This window comes from Pleuronectes platessa, chromosome 4, assembly GCF_947347685.1.
Source record: "Pleuronectes platessa chromosome 4, fPlePla1.1, whole genome shotgun sequence".
In the NCBI taxonomy this organism is placed as follows: Eukaryota; Metazoa; Chordata; class Actinopteri; order Pleuronectiformes; family Pleuronectidae; genus Pleuronectes; species Pleuronectes platessa.
Genome location: NC_070629.1, coordinates 24498677 through 24519440, shown reverse-complemented (window position 1 = coordinate 24519440; position 20764 = coordinate 24498677). Strand labels below are relative to the sequence as shown.

The 20764-nt window shown below is 46.1% G+C and overlaps 1 protein-coding gene across 7 annotated transcripts in view; it reads right to left on the bottom strand.

The window, feature by feature from the left end:
- LOC128438760 (rho guanine nucleotide exchange factor 28) overlaps positions 1-20764 on the bottom strand; it is a 37984-nt gene that overhangs the window by 9128 nt on the left and 8092 nt on the right. For 4 of the 7 annotated variants that reach the window (XM_053421443.1, XM_053421444.1, XM_053421446.1 and 1 more), the window contains exons 1-11: positions 12594-13224; positions 7390-7511; positions 6810-7192; positions 5946-6123; positions 5027-5138; positions 4720-4800; positions 3767-3809; positions 2408-2497; positions 1667-1790; positions 736-880; positions 418-473 (exon numbers count right to left, since the gene is read on the bottom strand). In XM_053421443.1, coding sequence (XP_053277418.1) covers positions 418-473; positions 736-880; positions 1667-1790; positions 2408-2497; positions 3767-3809; positions 4720-4800; positions 5027-5138; positions 5946-6123; positions 6810-7192; positions 7390-7511; positions 12594-12678 — 1419 coding nt within the window. In that variant the 5' untranslated portion in view covers positions 12679-13224. Of the gene's footprint in view, positions 1-417; positions 474-735; positions 881-1666; positions 1791-2407; positions 2498-3766; positions 3810-4719; positions 4801-5026; positions 5139-5945; positions 6124-6809; positions 7193-7389; positions 7512-12593; positions 13225-16233; positions 16307-17527; positions 17605-18337; positions 18414-18679; positions 18882-19350; positions 19535-20764 lie in introns of those variants that run through there. The other 3 variants (XM_053421451.1, XM_053421450.1, XM_053421449.1) reach the window with 3 other exon arrangements.

Sequence of the window (20764 nt, the reverse complement as noted above, 5' to 3'; positions counted from 1 at the left end):
AATTCTGACTTTCCAAACTAGAGGTCGAGCTGTGATAACACCAGATCCTACATTACCTATAACTTTTCTGCTCCAGATTATTTTAATCCCGCCAAGATTACGTCATCTGTTATTTTCTCTGTCTTTATAAAGACAAGTAAACATTGTTTGACTGATGATATCATCAGAAAACAAGAGTCACCGTGTGTGACTCTGGATGTTCTTGCAAACATTTTACAATAACAACACGTGATCTGTATCTGCGTTTTTTTATCCGTGGCTGAAAGAGAACATGAAGTTTCCTTCACTAGCAGCTGTTTCTTCTAGTGTTTGTCATTAATTGAACGTTCCCCTTGAGCTATCATGTGAGCGTTCATCATTCTAGCTGGTTAGCTGGTTTTTGGGGGGTGGAATGAGGTGCGTGGAGTTGGTGGTTACCTTCCCACAGGCTGCAGCAGACTCTCTGCAGTTCTTATGGACGTTCAGGAAACAGTCTGCGGAGACAAAAGCAAAACCCGGATATTCATCATCAACGCTCAGGTGATAATAAACAAGACTGTCCAGATGTCCCTGCTCCTTCTGCTCAGCTCCTCGCGATTGATGCTAAATGTGTGGCAGGAGGAGAACGGACTTCATGTCCTCTACTAAAGCAAAAACATCAAGGCGGCACGTGCGAGGAGATTTAGAAACAAACCTTAAACAGCTCGGCCCCCACAGGACATAAAGCAACAACAGCACTGACAGTGTACTACTTACTGGAGCACTGGAGAAGCTCCTTCCCAGAAACGGACTTATCGCAGGCCACACAGAGAGCGGGACCAGATGGAGACACGGGGACAAACTGGTGGCCGTTGGCGGCTCCTGACTTCTCCTTGCCCTCCTTCACCTCTTTCCCCTTCACCTGGGATACGAGAAGTTCACAGCTGACGTTTACAAAAGTCACCTGAACCACAAACGCAGAAATAACACGACAACAAGCAGCGGGCGGGAAGAGGACGGCGGCTAAAACCCACCTGTTAAAGTGAAGCTGAGATAAAGGGGCCTCTGAATGAGCGTTTGTGTTTACTTGGTTAAGGTCCACGGGGACTGCTGCTGTTGTGCTGCTTCATCCTTTAAAGGCGGGGGGGGGGGGGGGGTTAGGGCGATTCCTCTGTGCATGTGTGTGATAGTTCTCTGTTTATTTTCTAATCAAACTTTACAAGGAAGTCTAAGAGTGCATGTTTGTTTTTGTTTTTGGACTGATCGTGTGCATCGTGTGTGTCTGCACATACATGGAAACGCGTTGTCGGACACATGTACCGTGTTTATAAGAGTATACTATGGAATGTGTTTTGGTTCCTCACGCTGTGTGTGTGTGTGTGTGCGTGTGCATGTGTGTTGGGGGGGTCTTTGAACTGTTATGTAAGAGGATATTTTCTCTGTGTCCCGTTGCTAAGACATGTAGAGAGAGAATTTTTTTTCTCCCTCGCCACATAAAAGCACAGTGAACATACAATGGCTCCCCAGCAGAGGAATTCTGACCCGGCTGGTCTGAGAGGTGGTAAAACCTTTTACTGCTCCACGAGTCGGACTGTTTTATTCCACGGTTCAACAAAAGGGACTTTTCAGTTATGTATTTAACACATGCCCGTGAAATCATAGCCGACAGAAATCACATTTTCCACCGGCGCCCAGTGTGTCGCCTCACCTTGGTCTTGTTGCGGGTGCTGGACATCCTGCTCTTCAGGAAGCTGAAGGTCCGGCTGACTTTGTACTTCTCCGACTCGGTCTTCGATGGGATAATGTATTTATCCCACTCCTCATCCTCAATCCTGTTTCATGGGGGGGGGGGGGGGGGGGGGGGACATTTCAGTCAGCAGTTGTCACGATTGTCCTCGCATCATTTTGGCTTGTGGAAGACTGCGGGACTCAAACCCAACATGCACACGCTTCATTGACCATAGCAATATTTTGATTGGTGTTAATACACTAGGAGTTGAATGTTCAGGTTACACTGGTGTCATGCTGGAGTGGAGGAATGTCCAGACAGTCTTCCAGGCCCCCTGGTCCACAGATTATTACTCTTAACAACATGCTTGGCATGCTTGGAAGTCACTATGGACTCTAGAGGATACTATTTATAGGATGACCTTGGTCAGATGCAATTAATAATGTGTCAACTATTTGTAGCAACTTATGCCAGGTACATTAGACATATTAGGTGATAGGCTACAACAACACATATCAAAGAAGAAGAAACACATGCAACAACTACACTGTGGCATGTCATTAAACGTGTAAACATGTTCTAAGTGTCATGTGTGACCAAATTCAGCTGCAGAGAATCCGCGTGGTTAATGGATGAGTTGGAGAATGATTTTAGGGACGGGGGTTAGAATGAGTTAAGCCACGCATGCAGGGCTGTGAGGTTGCTCTGGTGAAAACATACTCTTTGAGGAACTCTGTGAGGGTGAGGTGTTGGACTGATGCGCTGCTCTCCTCCTCTGCTGACTGGGCCCGCTTACGGAAACCCAAAACCCTGCATGGACACAACACACCTCAGACCGGGTCGCTGTTGCTCAGCTCATCAGGAGACTCACAGTGATAATGATACGTGGGACGTCTAAGATAAGAGGCTACAAATCGCTTCTGGGCCTAATAAATATGAGAAGCTAGATGGAGACAGGATTTAGTGAGGGACAAACATGAGCCGATTTCAGACATGAACTCCAGAGGATGTCCAGACTTTCTCCAGAGGTTTCCTTTGGAACACGAACAAAGCAGCAGGAGATTCTCTGTTCAGACGTGATCACAACACAGAGATCTCTGAGTGCTCAGGCGAGGGCTGGTGCAGCAGGCAGAGTCAGGAGGTAACGTTAACTCTGCTGCCAAAAACTCTCTTGACATCTTAGCCTGTGTGTCTTCTTCGTGTGCACTCTTTCATCCGGAGATATTTGTATTCTTTTTTTTCCGTGTATTAGGAACGTTCACGGTAAATCCTTCTGTGTCCTCGCATGTGCTCCTCCGGACGTTCTGCAAACTTTTTTACTGAGGGGACTTCCTGGAGAAAGTCCGCAGAAAGTCTGGAGGCTTTCACTCATACAGACTCTCCGGAGCTCAGTGCATGTCTGAAAGCAGCTAAGGTGAATCCACAATCTGGTGTTCTTCATATTTTAGTAACAATATGTTCTATTCTAAAATAAATAATCTAATATGATCATCTAATTAACTAAAACAAAGGTCTCAGATGTTTCCACTGTTAGCGCTGCGTGGTCAAATAAATGCATTAGCACATGATACATTTACGAAGGCAGTGAGATGAGCCATGAGGTGAATTATAACATGAATATGGATTAGAATAGTTATGGAATAAAGTAACATAAGCAAATGGCCACATGGCAGGAGAGACATGTTAGGTAAGTACAAGTTAAAGTCTGTATCCAAAATAAATACTAAAATACTGTATGTACACACAGCCAATACCATTAATGTGGTCTGGAAAGAAGCTCGATGTTTCTGAGGTTTTTAGATTGAGGAGAGACCTGAGGGTTTCTGTTTACTCAGGGTTATTTTGAGGTTACAATCAGAGCATAGTCTGGCCCCGGCCTTGCAACAGGAAGTACGTCACATCCTGCCCGCTCAGACCTCTGCCACAAGTTTAATAGATACACACACACACACATACATATATACACACACACACATACACACACACTCGTCAACACTGGTGCCTAAAAACAGAGGAAGATCTGAGCACGACCCTGCACAATGGAGTGGATGTCGCCTGAAAAGTCACACTGGCTTTTACCTCTTGTCTCTGGGCGTCTCCGTCAGGCTGAACGCTCTCTGCTCTGTAATGTAGAGCAACAAAGAACGGCAAATGAGTAAACCAGAAACACACGTCAATGGGACATCATTACAGAGGTCGAGACATTATTACAGAGTGAATCAGCCGAGGAGGTTGGAAACCATCATCCCCGAAATCAGAAGTGAGTAACAGGCCAAATGCAAGAATCCCTCAAAGGGTCTGGATTCAGCGAAACCCCTCAAGAGAAAGAACAAACACAGCCAACGAGCTCTGCTTTGAGAGACCAGAGGAGTGTAAACACGGAAACAAATAAAGAGGGAAACAAATCATATGCCCAAAGGGAAGCTAAAAGAAACCTCAGAGTAGAAACAGCTCCTCCTTCAGATAGAAAGTTATGCAGAGAGCATTTTTCCAAAGCCTCAGGATTCCAACCTTTATTTGTGAGTCATCGCAGAGATGACAGAGGATTTGTTGTTGGTTTTTTGACTATTGTTTTACTACTAACAAAACAAGTCCTGGCTTCAGGCTTTGGAGAACGTCTGCTTCTGATCATCCAGCAACTCCAAATAATATTCGATACGTTCTGTACGGAGACATTGATTGATGCATTGCACATTTGTGAGCCACCACCAAGAACTAGATCTCACCCCAAACACAGAGCTGCACAATGTGGACAACGACGAGCAGCATCATCGCTTTGTGAAATCATTTAACACCAAATTAAATGAATTGATTCCTCTCAGATGTAATTGTGTTACTCAAGTTGTTCCATCTTGTTTATGAGCTATAAGCATGTTTAATACATCGATTGTGTTTTTTGAAATATAGCAAGCATGTCTTTTAATTGTGCAGCTCTTGATAATCAGCAGTTTGTCCAATGGTTCCCCAGAGAGAGCGGAAAGAGCCGCAGGGACATGACCCGACCGACCAGCCGGCAGCGTCCTTGTACTTACTAACTTGGTTGAGGCGAGAGAGGGATTTAGAGAGAGATAGAGCCTGAAGTAGAGAGCGGCCGCTGCTGCTGAACGCACCATCTACACGGGATAAAGCAGGGTCTTAATGCTGCACACTACCACACTCCAGTAGTGGTGCTGCATAAAAAACTGTAAACACACACACGTAAAAGCTACACAAGTTGATATATGACACCTGTCTGCCCCCCCGCCCCCCGCCCCCTGTCAGACATGTGGCACATGTGTCCGTTCAGCTGGCTCCTGGGAACAGAAAGGTCACAGGGCCGAGGGGTCAAAGTTCGCTCACCTTCTGCCAGGTCGCTGATGGCTGCGTCTCGGTTTAGCAGCGGCCGTGACGGCTTTGCTTTGGGGGAGGAGTAGGAGTAGGAGCGCAGGCGAACCTCGGCTTCCTCCGGGTTCTGGGTGAGAGGAGAGATCAGGAGGAGGTGATCAGAGGTGAGCACATCCAGTTCCCAGGTTAAACTCCTGTGAGGAGCACAAAGCTGCAGAGTACACAGATGAATCAGACTTCTCGTGTTATTGATGGTTTCGGGCCTTTCAGCTGACGTTTGTCCACGTGACAGTTGGGTCTGCTGCAGTAAACTTCACTGGGTTTTAAGTGATTTATTGTGATTGATTGTGAAACATTTTCAGTTCAAACTGCTGTAAAAATATTTTGAAAACCTCTGACAAGGAGGGGATGTTTTCACCCCCCTCTCCGTTTGTTTGCTGGTTTGTTTTCTGAGCAAGATTAAATAAAAACAACCCAACTGGTTTCCACGAAACTGGGTTGAGGAAAGCTGCATGGGTCAGAGAAGATTACATTTTGGTGCGAATCCAGAATTGTTTTCATCACTTTCATGTTATTTTAGATCTTCAGTGCTTTCCCATTGAATAATTCATGGATCTTGATGGAAATAATAAGGGAACAGATAACAATGAATGTGTGAAAATTTTGTGCAGCTTGATTGAATTAAAATGGACATAGTAGTTCTAGTTTCTTGTCAAATTGTTAAAGTTAAATAACTGCATGAAAGCTGGATCATGCACATCATGACACAGTGAATAGAGATCCTAAGGGGACCTGCTTCTCTGATCTGTCAACAGACTCTTCTACTCTGTCACTCCAAAGTAATTCAATGAGTTCACAAAGGTCTGCATCAATTAGAACAATCAAAGAAACGATTGTATCTCCTGTCAAGGGGGGGGGGGCTGGGGGGGTGTACCTTGGTGGACGTCTGTGTGCTGTTGGGGTGTGTGTGGTGGTTAAAGTCGGGCGACGTGTCGAAAGAGTCCCTCTCCTCTCCGGAGCTGGATCGCAGGAAGGACTGCTTCTTTAAAGATGAGCAGGGGTAGGAATGTCCCAGTATGTCCTCTTCCCCACTGTCGCACTCAAGACTGGGACTATTCATACATACACACAGAAAGAGGGAAACTCACACACATGCTGAGGTTGTGATCCTGCAGCTATGTCAGCCTACATGGTTCAAGGAAGGCTGTACAGATTTATGTCAACAACAAACTGAAACTAGAGGATTTACTTTAAATTTGGGTGCGTTAAGCTGAGGAGGCAGTCTGAGCCTCTGTCTCCATGATAAACATTAAGTATAAAGTCAATGCAGACAATCTCCATTATCTTAATAAACTCATGATTGTTCCACTAAGGCAAAGATCAGGCTTTGAATCCTGCAGCTTCTGTCCCGACACAGAAGATCCTGCAGCTCGGAGGAAACTGGAAGGAATGTTCAGCAACTTCAACGCACAAACAGCTCAATTGTGTCCAGGCTTCCTGTCACTTTCCGCACCTTCACTGACGACAATCGCTACACCACAAAAACACTTTGCTGAAATTCCAGACGGATGATGCTTGGTTGTCTCAGTCTGGGTCGGTCACAGGAATGTTTATGTTTCTTATCGAGGAGATCAAAGCTTCTGCATCGGTGCAGAAGCTTTGATCAGCGGGATTGATTTTTCAAACTGAATAAAGGGATTAAATTAGTGTAGAGCTTTCATATACTCAAATTCAAACTGTTTACCCTGTGAGCGTGTTTGTATTTTTAATTCAAGGATCAGCAGCAGCAGTGTCTTACCTCAGGCCCCGGCTGGGCTCAGTCAGGCTGCATCCCCTGCGATTCAGAGCAGGAGACGCTGGCAGGCAGGACTGCCTGTGACGCCTCTGTGCTCCATCGAACAAACGGAAAGCGGAAGCCAGCGGGGAGGAAGGAAAAGACGGGGAGGCAGCCGAGGGAGAGAGGGGAGAGGTGCGCGGGGATGGCTCCCTGTGATTCTCCGGGCCGGGGCCTTGGATTCCCCTCTCCTCATTGTGGGGTGAGGATGTGTGCCGGCTCTGGGAGCAGTTCCCTGAGTCAGAGGGCGTCGGGGAGAAGGACTCCCAGCACTGGCTGCCAACCCGGGCCACAGGGTTCACCTCCTCCTCCCCTGGGGAGCGGTATCTGATGTCAGCGTCTTCCACCTGGAACACATGAGTGAGATGTTGACGGCAAGGAAGACGTCAACATGTTAACGGAAGACGCCACGTTAACGGAACAGTTAACATCATTATTAACCGAGACTATTCTTGACTTGATGACCTAACTATGTAACATACACTGTGTATTGCTTACTCAGTAAAACAGCAAAGAAAGGAGTACTAGTGTCAGCTTGACTCACCTGGTCGACCAGCATGGTGTTGGCGTAGACTCGGTCTTTGCCGTGTATCATCGCCGACAGTCGGGCAGCTGCGGCCAGAGTCGGAGAGGAGGCCTGGCTCTCCCGTATGGACTGGCTTTTCTCTACAGAGAGGAAAGGAGCCACACAGAGAGAGAGAGAGAGAGAGAGAGTGGGTGTGAGAGAGAGGGAGAGAGGGAGAGAGAGAGAGAGAGAGAGAGAGAGGGTGTGTGTGAGAGAGAGAGAGAGAGAGAGAGAGAGAGAGAGAGAGAGAGAGAGAGAGAGAGAGAGAGAGAGGATTTTTCTATATTACATTTGGTTTCCACAGCAACACCGAATAACTCCTCACAAAAACAGGAAGTGACATAGACATCCTGGGCAGTTGCATATCATTGTTCTAGACCAAGTTTCTCTGCATGAGTGTGTGTGTGTGTGTGTGTGTGTGTGTGTGTCTTTACATGCACACGTGAATGGGTGTGCATGGACTTGTGAGTGGGCATCTGTAGACATGTTTTTTTCCTCCACCCAGCCTTCGATACAGTGGCTGAGTGGAAATAACGCCCGGTGAGCACACAGTGGCATTGACTGGAGCCGCCTCAGCACAGTGGAGTCACTGTGAGCCGTCAGCCTGGGTTCGCTGTTAAACAGGAGAAAACACTCCTGCTCTCAAAACACACACACACACACACACACACACACACTCACACACAAAAACACAGCTTCTGCACAACACACTTTCTCAATAAGTATTTGCAGCCTAACGTTATTAACCACAGCGCTCACGACAACGGGGCTTTGATGAGGCCTCTGTGCAGCACAGGGAGATATTGTTCAAGCTTGTTTGTACAGTGTCGAGAAACTTAACACAATAAAGACTGAAACTAATTGTGGCAGTTACACAAGCAAAAATAAAATCATGCTGAACCATAAGGATTCTTTGTCATGTGATGTTTTCGAAGGTTTGGAACATCCCTGAAACTCGACTAAAGCCAACATGTACAAAACCAGTTTAAATAGGAAAAAAATGGAAATGCAACTGGGCCAGCTCCATCTGCTGGTGAAGATCATGTGACATGATCGAAGCCTCCAAAACAGCTCCTGACTGGGATTTGTCAACTCATTTTAAGGTCAAGGAAAAAACTGGAACTCCCTTTGTTTTCTCACGGATGTGAAGTTCCAGATGTGCAGTATAGTTTCCATTGGGTTTCACAGAGCATAACATTGTTACCTTTGTTTGTTGGTTAGCAGGATTACACAAACACAACTCGACCGATGCCCATGAATAAGTCACGGATCTTGATGTAAACAATGTGTTCATTTAGGATTGTGTGTAATCTGCTGTGGATCAAAATATACGGTTTCATAAGGGCATGTGTAAAGGTTTGTGCTCTAATGAGTCACAGTATACTTGACCGTCTAGTGTGAAACATTTCCAATAATGATATATTGGCCAATAAATAGTATTAAGAAATTTGGTAAAACCCTTATGACAAAGATGTGCAATTTAGAGAATATAATATACTTTATAAAGTAAAATAGAAAAACAAATACAGCCAAATATAGAAAATACATTTTTTTCTCATAAATAATGTAGAGACATGTGCACATATTTTCTACATTGTTTATTATAAATGTTTCATATTGCTGCATATCAGCAAATTCAGAAAGCATTGAGAGTGTAAAAGGCTCATGTTGTCCAAATGTTACTGTCAAATATGAATCCCTTTATTTACTAATCTATCATCAATGTCTGTCTTACTCATAACAAAGATTAATTATTTGCTGAATAGTTACTGAACATCAGCACTAACGATGTAGAAAGATACGATAAAGTCTAGAAAACAACAGAAGCTTTTCTAATCATACCTGGCCAGTAACATCACCACATTAAAATAAATCTGCCCTCAGATTCCAGTGAAGCTTCTAATGACACTCACAGAAGCAGGTTGTGGTTTGATTCTGCTGCTCATGGGTTATGAATGTATTGTGCATGTGAGGTGAAGTATTTAAACGTCACATTCTGCTGAGTAGTCGCTGTTAAAAGGACATTTAAACCACATCGGTGACCAGTAGTACTGGTGAAGCCTCAGTAGCCCAGTCATATTGTTAAATTCCTAATGACAGTCTCACCTTACAAGGGTAAATGGCTGCAAAGATGCCAGCGATGTCAAATCATGCATTTGACTTTTCCACCTAAACCCTTTAAGCAGCTATTAAAACAAGACTTAACCGTCTTCTCTCAAAACAAATCCAAAGTTCCTAAACTGCAGGCACCGCAGAACAAGAGGAGTCCAGCATCTGTAACAGTGAATAAATCAGACCAACAATTGGCTGTGCTTCCTGCAGGCGGTGAATCCAATAAATCCGAGAGGCAACAGGGAGTCGAGCAGACATTGATGAGCACAGCAGATGAGCCCTGTTCCGTCCCCATCACATGTAGAGGAGCAGACTCGGGTTCAACCACTGCAGGACACACAGCTCTGCGTCTGCAGTATCTGCATAATGCACATCTCCCACTGCCTCAATGTACTGTGAGTTACTGCAGCGTGAAATGAGCAAAAAATCGTAAAAATGTGTTTTTCTGCAAAAACTAAAACCCATCTAGATCCAGAAGACTGTGCATCAACCTGAATCCAGATCGACAACACCTGAGCAAAGTCCTGTCAGACCTTCTCCTATCTGGATCGCAGGACTGTCTAGAGTCTAACGTCATATCCAGAGACCGGGGGGTCAGATCCTGGGTGAGGGACAAAGAGCTGTTTGAAAGCAGATAGTGTTTCATATAAACCCACTTCGGGGACTTGACAGACAGGCCTGATAGTTCAAGTTCTGGGCCAGATACAAAGCCCCAGCTGGCTGCCACGGGCCCGATCGTTCACACACCTCTGACCCATAAACACCAGCTCAGTGAACATTACTGTCAGCCGCTGCGATCTGTGTTTAACATTAGTTAACTGGGGGGGGGGGAATGACAGAGAAGCAGGGAGGTCATATTACTAATAAGTTAAAGCCGCACAAAATCAATCTTTCTGCCGGAGACGCCGAGACAAGAGAACTCCATCTGCAGGTTGTCATTTCAAAGGGAGTTTCAAAGAATGCTGAGCCGTGTGTGGGGCTGTTTGTGTCGGGGGGGGGGGGTTCTGCACACAGAAAGTATATTTGGAGTGATGTGATATTCAGAGCATGTCCCCGAGTGAGAGAGAACCCTATACAGTAGCAGGGCCTGCAGCAGCGGTGGCGGCGGCAGTGGGGAACGCATGAGAGCCCGAGCTTTACAGAGAGCCAGACAAAGACAGCAGTCACTGCCAGGTTTCCAGCACAGGGCAGTTAAACACAGAGGAGTGACCCTTCAACCCATGCACACCCCTGGGAGAGAGAGAGAGACCGAGGAAGGCAGGATGGAAGGGGGGGGGGGGGGGGGGGGAGGCTGTCACAAGGCTTCTTTCTCAAGCTTCACTCTAATTTAGAAGCTGCACGGCAAAACACAAAAGTTCAACATAAACACAGAGATATCAGTTTGAAGAGTGTAAGCAACCCCGGCCTGTTTATTGTGATTACAAGAGGATCATTCGTCCGGGCTGCCCCCCCCCTCTCTCTTTTATGAGGTAACTCTGGTTTTATGCACGGCACTAAACAACTGTCACTTTGGAGAGGGCTGGGAGAAATTAGGAGCAGAGAGAAATAATAAGCCCAGTCTAAAAAAAGGAGAGAAAAATAATCACAACAGAGGGTGTTATTACCTTATAAAAGGAGAGGGGGTAATTATTTGGCTTCAGAGTTCTGGGAAGGCCGTTTAAATCATTATAACAATTGTCTACCAAAATCTACAAACCCGTTCTGAGTTATGACACCTGCGGTCGGACGTCCCGCTCCAAGCATCACATTTTGATCTCCCACAGTGTTTACATTTCAGCGTGTCACCCGGCCCTGGAGATCCAGGAAGAGGTAAACCGGAGAGAACGGTTGTCAGAGTGAAGAAATAAGCTTGTGGCACCGCAGCACCTGGAATCACACAGAGCTTTGCAGGTGCACTGTTACACCAGAGCTGTTTTCTGATTTCTGACTCCTCAAAAAAAAAAAAAAAAATAAGTCTACGTTCCCTTGGATGCATGGTTTCAAAAAGGGGTTAAACTGTGCTGCTGGCTCTGCTCCTCAGCTGAACAGCACCGACAAGGCGGTGTGGATAGAACTCTGCCGACGTCAGTCACAATTAAGAAGCAATAACGTGGATCATCTTGCAGAGGTTTGTAGTGAAAGATGAGGAAAAGACCACTGGAGTCGAGCCATGACACAGACATGGCAGTAACTTGATCTCACTCTGTGTGTGTGTCTCTCTCTCTCTTTCTCTCTCCCCCCCCCCCCCTCTATCAACACACAGCCATTTTCACACGGGCAGGGAACTGTTGAACCATTCTGATTTAATTTTATACTATTTTATGCATTCACTTTGGCTCCATCATGAATAATGATGAAGCACAAAACTTGTTTATCAAGTTAGAGCAAAAGGAATAACTTCATTCACCTTCTATCTTTAAATCAACAGTAAAAGCTGACAAACACTCGACCTCTGCTCCGGTGACACTTCAGTGACACTTACACAAAAACTATGATTATCAAGTGCAGGTGCATGAGCCTGTAGACGCCACATTAAAGGATACATTAAACCTTCTTTTCTGCACTTCGTGGACAGCAGCAGTCTCACGAGGGTAAAGCTCCCCACCAGGGTTCATTCATGCAAACAACAGTGTGGCCTGAGAAAAGCCCCCGGACCACTCCATCAGCCTCGAGTGGACATCTGACATTCCCCAACATACTGTCAGATATCGGGTTACATCACCGGCAAACACGCAGCTATCTCACTCCCGGGGACCTGGTGATGCAGTGGAAGTTCTGACTAAAGAGTCTGCAGTGGGAACAGTCTAATTTTAACTTTATTGTTCCACAGTGAACGGTGAAACGTGGCTGCCAAGAGGGGCAGTTTGCACTAAAGTTTTCCAGTCGCCATCTGTGACATGATGTAGCTGTAAGGCTGATCTATGCCGGAGGTGTTTACAGCCAGCAGCTTCCTCTCTGACATCAATCCACATGTTGAGTCTGATACCTCAGAAATCAATGTGCCGGACAGATGTTTCTTTCTGTCTGCGAAGTGCATGACCTGTCAGAGTGAGAGGAGGACAAGACAGATTTCCACATTACTCCTCCGTTACCTTTCTTTCCCGTCTTCCTGCGCATCCTCATCTTGGGAAACGAGGGCCACGAGTAGTTGAACGGAGAGTCGGAGTCGGAATCCATGATCTGCTGCCTTTAAAGAGAGTCTTCCTCCAAACGGCTCAATGAATCAACAGCGCCTCAGTTTACATCATCCATTTCCCCAGTGGCAGAACAGACTGCAGAGTGTATGGCTGCGGCACTCACTCTCCTTTCTCCAGAGCCCGGCTGTAGACACTGACACTTCAGGAGTGAGCCAGCGTGTTCCCCTCTGTCTCCCCCTACTACCCCTCCCCCTAAACTCCTACCCTTCCCCCTTCACAACTCTGAAACAACTGTCCAACAGAGCCGGGACCGAACTCTGCCTGCTCCCCTCTGCTCCTTCTATTTTCTGCTCTAGCCCCTTTTCCTCTGGTTCCCCCTGACTGACTCAAATCTGTGAGTCTCTCTCTCTTTTTCGCCAGCCTCTACTAGAGGGAGAGCGGTGAAGACGGGAAGGAGGGAGAGTAACAGAGGGAGACAAAGTCAAATAGAGGAGTGACTTCAGAACCTACAGGGAAGACAAACATGGTGGCAGACAGCTCAGTGGAGGTGAGTCTCAGACACGGGAGAAATCATTAACCCTGTGGGTTCATGATTGTCTCACAGAGCTGCACACACTCCAAGGTACAAACCATCCACTGTGAACACGCCTGATGCCACGTCTGAAGAGAGTCGGGCTTGATCACTCCATTCTCTCTCTGTGTATCTTAGCATGTCAAAGCCGAGCTGAGGGGAAAGGGGTTCGTGTGTGTGTCTGTGTGTGTCTGTGTGTGTCTGTGTGTGTGGTAGGGGTGTCAGCAGGTCAGCAGCCTCACCATGGAGACACCCGCGAGAGCCGCACTGCTGTTTTCTTCTTCCATTTTCCTCCCCTCGCCAACCTGCAGGAGTACAGTGCCCCATTTGCAACCGGCGAGAACACATGTAAGTTTGGGCCGAGCTGGTGAGAGCGAGAGAATGGGATGGTGAAGGGGGTTTAAGAGACACCTCAGACAAAGGCTCCGTGGAAGGAGGCCAAACGTGGGTTTGTAAATGCACGTAAATGAAGGAATGTGATACAAAAAAGACAGAAAAGGGGGAAGAGACAAGTTTTGTAGGCAGAATACACACGGATGGTTGAACAAGAGGGGCACTGCTGCTATAGAGAGTGTGTGCATGTGTGTGCCTGTGTGCTGGCACTGTACTAGTGAACATTAATGCTGCCTTTGTGGGGTCTGTGTGAGGTTTACTCCTTTTTCCGTTCTCCAATTAGATCCCCCTGCTGGGGTCTGAGACTCCTGGTGCTGCGCTCATCGTCCACTGCCACCGAGCCAAACTATCACTATCATAAAACCTTTCACTTACACTCTATCTTATCCCCCCCCACCGGTTACACACACACACACACACTCACACACACTCTTTATTCGCACACTTCTCCACTCTCCTCTCCCTGGGGATTTGATCGAGCTGCTGCAAGCAAAGCCCTGGCAACCCCCATTCATCCACAAACACCCCCTTTACTCACTTCCCCATACCCCTTGCCCCCTTCAGAGCGCTCTACCCCACTGCATGCTCCCTTTCAAACACACAAGTGCACACACATGCACACACACACACAAAAAACAACAACCCTCTTCCTTTCTTCAGCTGTGGGGAGCAGAGCTGCTCAGGATGAAGTGGTCTTTGCTGTTTGTTCACTAAACTCACATTAAAATGCTGACCTGGGAGGATGGGCCAGGGAGTACTGTTGCATCGGTCTGTGTGTGTGTGTGTGTGTGTGTGTGTATGTGTGTGTGTCTGTGTGTGTGTCTCTAAGTAGGTATTTGGGTGCAAGTGTGTACTTTGGGTGGGGTATTTGAATATTGGGGGCATTAGGAGGGCAGAGGTGGGGGGGAGAAAGGAGGAGGACTGGTGGAAAGTGGAAAAGAATGATCACCTTTTCTCTTACAAAACTAATTATTATTACACTTGTACTACAAACCTTGTTGCAATACTGTATTAAATTACACTCATGCCAATGAAGTCACAGTTATTGGAATTGGGAGGAGAAAAGAGCTGACATCAAGTGGATGGGGGGGGGGGGGGGGGGGGGGGGGGGGGGACATAACAGCTACCTTCAAAATTCCTCATCCCCTGCTGAAGCCCTGGCTATAGAAAGTCCTGTCTGTGTATTTGATGACGCATTAGCGCCAAAAAAACAGCCACATCGCCTGTGATAAAAACACACTGGAATCCCAATATGTGCCTCACTTCCCTGTTAGAAAAACAAATACCCACAGGTCACTGGACGCTCGACAGCAACGAGGACAGGGTGACATAAACTCTGTAATCCCGGAAGGACGGCAAATCTAGTCAGAGCTATTTTTTTTTTTTCCCCCATTCAGTTTTATATCAATTCATTCGACGTGAAGAAACTTGAAGGAAACAGTATTTAAGTGACTAATGTTATTCGTCTGAGCCACAAAAGGCCTTTGAGGGGATTGAACGAGGTCACTGGCAGGCAGTCCTCAATGACTTCACAGAAAAAGCGAAAATCCTCCACCAGCCAAAACACACACGCACATACACACACACACAATCACACACACACACACACACACACACACACAGGCACACACAGAGAACAAAATGGCAATATAGGATGGAAAACAACAGAAGCCACAGGAAGTTAGGAAGTTAGGATTGCAGATGTCCAGCGCCAAGTGATATAGAGCCTGAAGCCTCAGCTTGTAACCACAGCCTTCTCACACTGAGGCATCAGCAACACGGGCCAATTATTAACCCACAGGATGTCCCCGTTCTCAGGTCCTTCCCATGCCGAGGCAGATGAGAGTGAAGCCACCTTCAGACACCGGGCTAGGATTCACCTCTGTGGCTGCAGACAGGAAGAGAACGACTCGGGACGACCCACAGGACTCTTCTGTTCACATACACACAGACACACACACCCCTTTGTGTTGTTGTTGTTAAGAAGACACCTTGTTATGCCGCCTTTGCTCATTGACACCGAGTAGAATAAGCCGGCACACTGATGCCCCTGTGTGTGTTATTAAAATAGCAAGCCGGCGTTCCAAAGCCATGATGTGTCACGCGACAGCATCTGCGTCCTGTCCCACCAGCCCCACATGCCATCTTTGACTACCTCTACTGCCGGGATTAAGCCGGAAAGAGAATACACCCCCCCCCCATTCTATGTTTGTAGCTTTTATACAGAGCATCGAGGCCAAAATAAAAAGCACAACATTCCCTCATTGAGCAACAGAGGCACAAGGGGTCCAGAGAGAGAGGGGCACCCGACGGGCCAGGGGTCTGAAATGTGACCCTGTGGTCCATGGGGAGGGCAGACACTCCGAGGTGAGGATCAGAGCCGAATCTCAAGTTCTGTTCAGGAAACAAAACGTTTCCTGCGGTTGCACTCGCTTAACGATTTGGAAGCTACTCGGAGAACTTATTATGAATATAACAACAGCAGCTAAAGCAACAACGATCGGTTTGAGTCGGCACAAAACATGATCTACAGCTGCGGCACCGCAACATCTACAACAAAACCAGATCTAAGAATAGGCTTCTGAGAAACTCGCTAAGAGGAAGTTTGAAAAGGCTAAATAAAATCCTTACCAGAAGCAGACGGGGATGGGTCGTCCTCTCCGTCCTCCTCGTTCAGGCAAAACATGAGCGAATCCTCATAGTCCTGGGTGAAGAGACAGAGGAAGGAACATTTCACCCAGCAGCAGGGGTACCTCCACACTCCAACACGAGGGGAACCAAGTATAAAAACGTAAGGTGCATGGGTGTGTGAGAGAAAATGAATTAGTTACAACCATCTGTATCACATTAAACAGGACCTACTGGGTAACCAGAATCACAAGCATGCAACACACCTCCCAAACCATGAAATACACACTTGACCGTGCACAGTCAGCTATTGAGTGTGTGTGCGAGGTGCCAAATCCAACACCTCAACAATGAGAGTGGAACAATGTGGAGCATTGAGGGGCGGTCACTGCCTTGTTCTGCCCATGACCACACTCCGCCACTGGCTGGGCACAGGTGTTCGTGGTGACGTGAAATTTGAAATGAGATATCCAGGAGTTTTTAAACAACACCTGTTGCTGCCAGATAGAAAAATGAACCAGACTACTGGAGGGGCAGGTTGCTTATGCCCATTTGACTCAGGTCAGTAGATAAAGCTGTTTAAGAACAAGATCTATGGACGTTTTACGACCATGAAATATATTCTGGTCATTTTTCAGTCTGCAGCTTTCTGTGTATGTGATTTCATAATAATGATCTTAGATACAGATGTGGAAACTTGTCTTGTTGGTTAAACATCAAATACAATACAGGCAGCAATGATGGGGATGGTTCTAGTTGTTACTTTTAACGTCCGCCAAGAAGTTGAGGTTTTCACCCGGGTCCACTTGTTTGTTTGTTTGTTTGTTTATACGCAACAACTGCATGGATCTCCAACCTACAAATCTGGATGAGGGGGGTGGATCCACAAAGGTTATTTCACTTTCTCCGACACTTTCACCCTTTTCCAGGGAACAACTCGTGGATCTTGATGAAGAACATATTTAGGAGACTGATCTGATCTATGAGGTCGAGCAATTTGTTGAGGCGTGATTGGATTTAATGACCCTGTTTGGCCTTGGTGGAGGTATGTGCTGGAGCTGGAATGTTCTTGGTTGCTGTGACAGCGCTACAGCGTCTTCCTGAGGACAGTTTTATTATCTTTTCACACGGGATGATCAGGATTAGACACAATCCGTAGGGATTTTTGTTTCAGCTGGCTTTTGTATAAACATCCTACTTGTTTTGAGTCTTTCCCATTGACTTTACTGGTCATGTTTGTGATTAAACACAGTCCCCACATATCTATACCATATGCATATATTAAAAGTTAATAGACTTCCACAAAGGCTCTTCCAACACTACGCACATTTTCTTCAACGGCAAAGTTTTCTTCGTTGAGATCTGGATACGGCGCTGAAAGAAGAAAAGACACATTCAGTTATACAGCCGCCATTAAAACTTCAAAAGAGTCTCCAGTGAGTACAGGTGTGTCACTTTTTAATAATTCTATTTTTAATCTCACTTTTGTCTTCTTCTCATAACTTCGGGGAAGTATCTTTATCGTGTGGCCTTGATCTCATTTCTTTTCATTAAGCCACCACATGGATCCCAGGGTATGAACACATAAACAGCGACACATGGAAATTAGAGCTTGGGCAGCCTGGGGTAACGTAGACACATAAAGGCAAAGGAAATGTAGGTGGGTGGTAGCAACCCATAAAAAATATATATTATCTGGCTGATGTTTCAGTAACTAAGTGTGATGCCTTTAAAGACATTCAATTATTCATTTATAAATTTTTTTTCTTTTTTTATTAATCATAATTATTTGATTATATTGATACATTTTTTGAGGATTTGAAGCAAAATAATCCGAAATAATTTTTATAATTTTTTATCCTTATTAATGCTGCTTGGTGGTTCTTTCTCTCTTCTCGCCTCCTTTCCCTTCCGAAGCCTTGCAGTGCTCCTAATAGCCCAGAGGGGGGCAGTCAAAGTCTATCAGTCCTGCAGCCTGACTGTCTCTGGCCTCATAAAACACCAGAACAGAGACTTGCAGATCATTGCAACATGAAAGAGAAGAGTTCAAACTGAGCGGCTTAGTTTTAAATCCCACAAAGCAGGCAGATTAGGGAGAGTATGATACCGTTCTCTGAAGGATCATCCACCAGTTCTTCTTTCCCTAAGATGGTCTCCACCCGTTCCCTCCTTAGAGCTTTTATCTGAGGGAGGACAGGTGTTATTTGAAAAGGTGGATTATGTAAACTAAAGAATATCAAGATAGAAAGACTGATATTGAATTAGTTATTGATTCATTTACTATCTGGCCTTGTTTTAACACTTATTTGAGGCAAATCACTCTTGTCTTGCACAACGTTCCTCGAGGTTTATTCCAGTGCTTGGTCTTAATCAATAATGCTATTCTGTTTCAGAGACTCATGTCAACAGGTCTTTTCAATCACCGGGTAACACTGATCCACGCACTCACCTCCCGGAGGAAGTCCTCGTCTCTGAGCCGCTCTCTGAGCAGCAGGATGTCAGCGTGGCGACTCTCCTCCGTGCTCCACCTCAGGTTCTGTCGGACGGTCAGAGTCAGGTTCCCCGTGTCGTGGCAGAACCGCAGCAAGCGGGAGCGGTCGGCCCACACCTGGGACAGACCTGCGGGCGGCGTGGCCAGGGGGTTGGGTGGGCTGCGGCACAACAGCTGGATTAGTTTCCTCATAAACATAAAAAATCGTGCAGAGTGCAGTGTTTTTATCAGTAGAATTATGATGAGAACAGCTAGGTGCATTTCTTTAAGGTACTACCACTCAGTGAGGATGAGGGCTGTTTTTTTAGGACAAGTACAGCTGTGCTTAAGATTTAAGAATCCAGCTGGAGGCCGACTGACAGACCCAAACCATTCCTGAGTGTGACAGGTAATACCGGCAGGTGTTTGGCTTTTTATGTGTTCATAAAACGGACTGCGATATTAACAGTCGCCGAAAAATCTGAAGAATGCAAGTTATGTGGGGTACGAGCTAACGTGGTAAAACTGGGTTGCGTTCCCTCTCTGTTGTTTGAGACAGCTCTGCACTGAACACATGATGTTACAGCAGAGAAGTGAATGGTCTGTCAGCGTCTCTCTCTCAAGGGCCTTGTAGGAGCTGAGCACCGTACTGTGTGAGCAGCTCCAGGAGGTCCAGGTTGCCCGCGGCCTGTGCCAGCTGCAGCGGCGTGACGCCCTCTTCGTTCGGCAGACTGACGGCCATCAAACCCCCCGGCTGGCAGAGCAACAGCTCGGCAAGCCTGCAGAGACCCCAGCGTACGGCCAGGTGGAGGGGAGACTCCCGGGGACTGTGCTCTGTGAAGGAGGGGAGACATATGATTAAAACAAAATAATAAGTGAGCGGTGGAACAACAGAGGGAAAAGAACACGCCAAGAATCTCATAGTAATAACCACTTTCCATTCATCCATTCATTACCCATCCCACTTATCCTTCAGAGGGTCATGGGGGGGCTGGAGCCCATCCCCACTCTTATGACCACCTCCTCATGATAATTAACCCAAATGTCAATGATTGATTTCTTCTCTTGCGCAGCGCTGGATCCCTCTGCTCCACTGACCCACTTTTAGAGATAGTAAAAGCTTTTCAATAAAGAGGCGACAGCTTCTTATTTCTGTGGCTCCCTGCCGACGCAGACCCACAGGATCTGGATCCAGGTAACTGGCCTGCATCAAATCAGCCGCAGTCAGGAAACTGGTCAGCTTGAAAATATACTGTTGTATTCTCGTTAAAATGCAATTTAAATTCACTAAATCTTAGAATATTTCAATATCATTAATTTATTTTTTGAGTGAAAGTTTTATTATTTAAAAGAGCTGGAGGAAATGTGGATATAATTTCCCTTCTGTTCCCAACTTTGTGTTGATTAATGGCCAGAAATGTGTATTTGTGGAACATTATGATGTCACAATGAAGACAACCTTTGACCTTTTGGATATAAAATGTCATAATTTCACTCTTTGATCCTAGCAGACATTTGTGTGACATCATTAATGGATGAATTCTCGTGTTACGGACAACAATGTGTTTTGTGCAGAAAATGTCACTTTGACCTTTGACCAACAAACTAATCGATCGAACACAATCTGAAGAAATTCTCTCAGGGCATTACTGAGATGTTGGTTTGATGGGCGGGGGACAGATGGACGGACCTCCTGGCCACATAATCCCTCTAGCCATGGCTGTGTGGAGGCATAGAACATATATAGAAGGGTCTAGTACATTTCCGCCTGTAGGGAAGATAAACTAAATGGGGCAGAATCAAAAAGAAGTTTTATGCAAAGCAGCTCTGTTCCAAGTCAGTGAAGCAATAAAATAAAATAAATGCACAACATCCAGGGGGTCACTGTCAAAAATGGAATATAATATTTCTGTTTTCATTAGGTTTAAATCACCTGAAACTAAGAAAGGGGCATTTCAGGGAGTAGATCCTCTTCCAGAGTTTCTACAGTAGCCTAGAGTGGACAAACCAAATCATTGGTTCTATTACCTGAAGGTTTTCCTACGAGACAGGAAGAGGAGGATG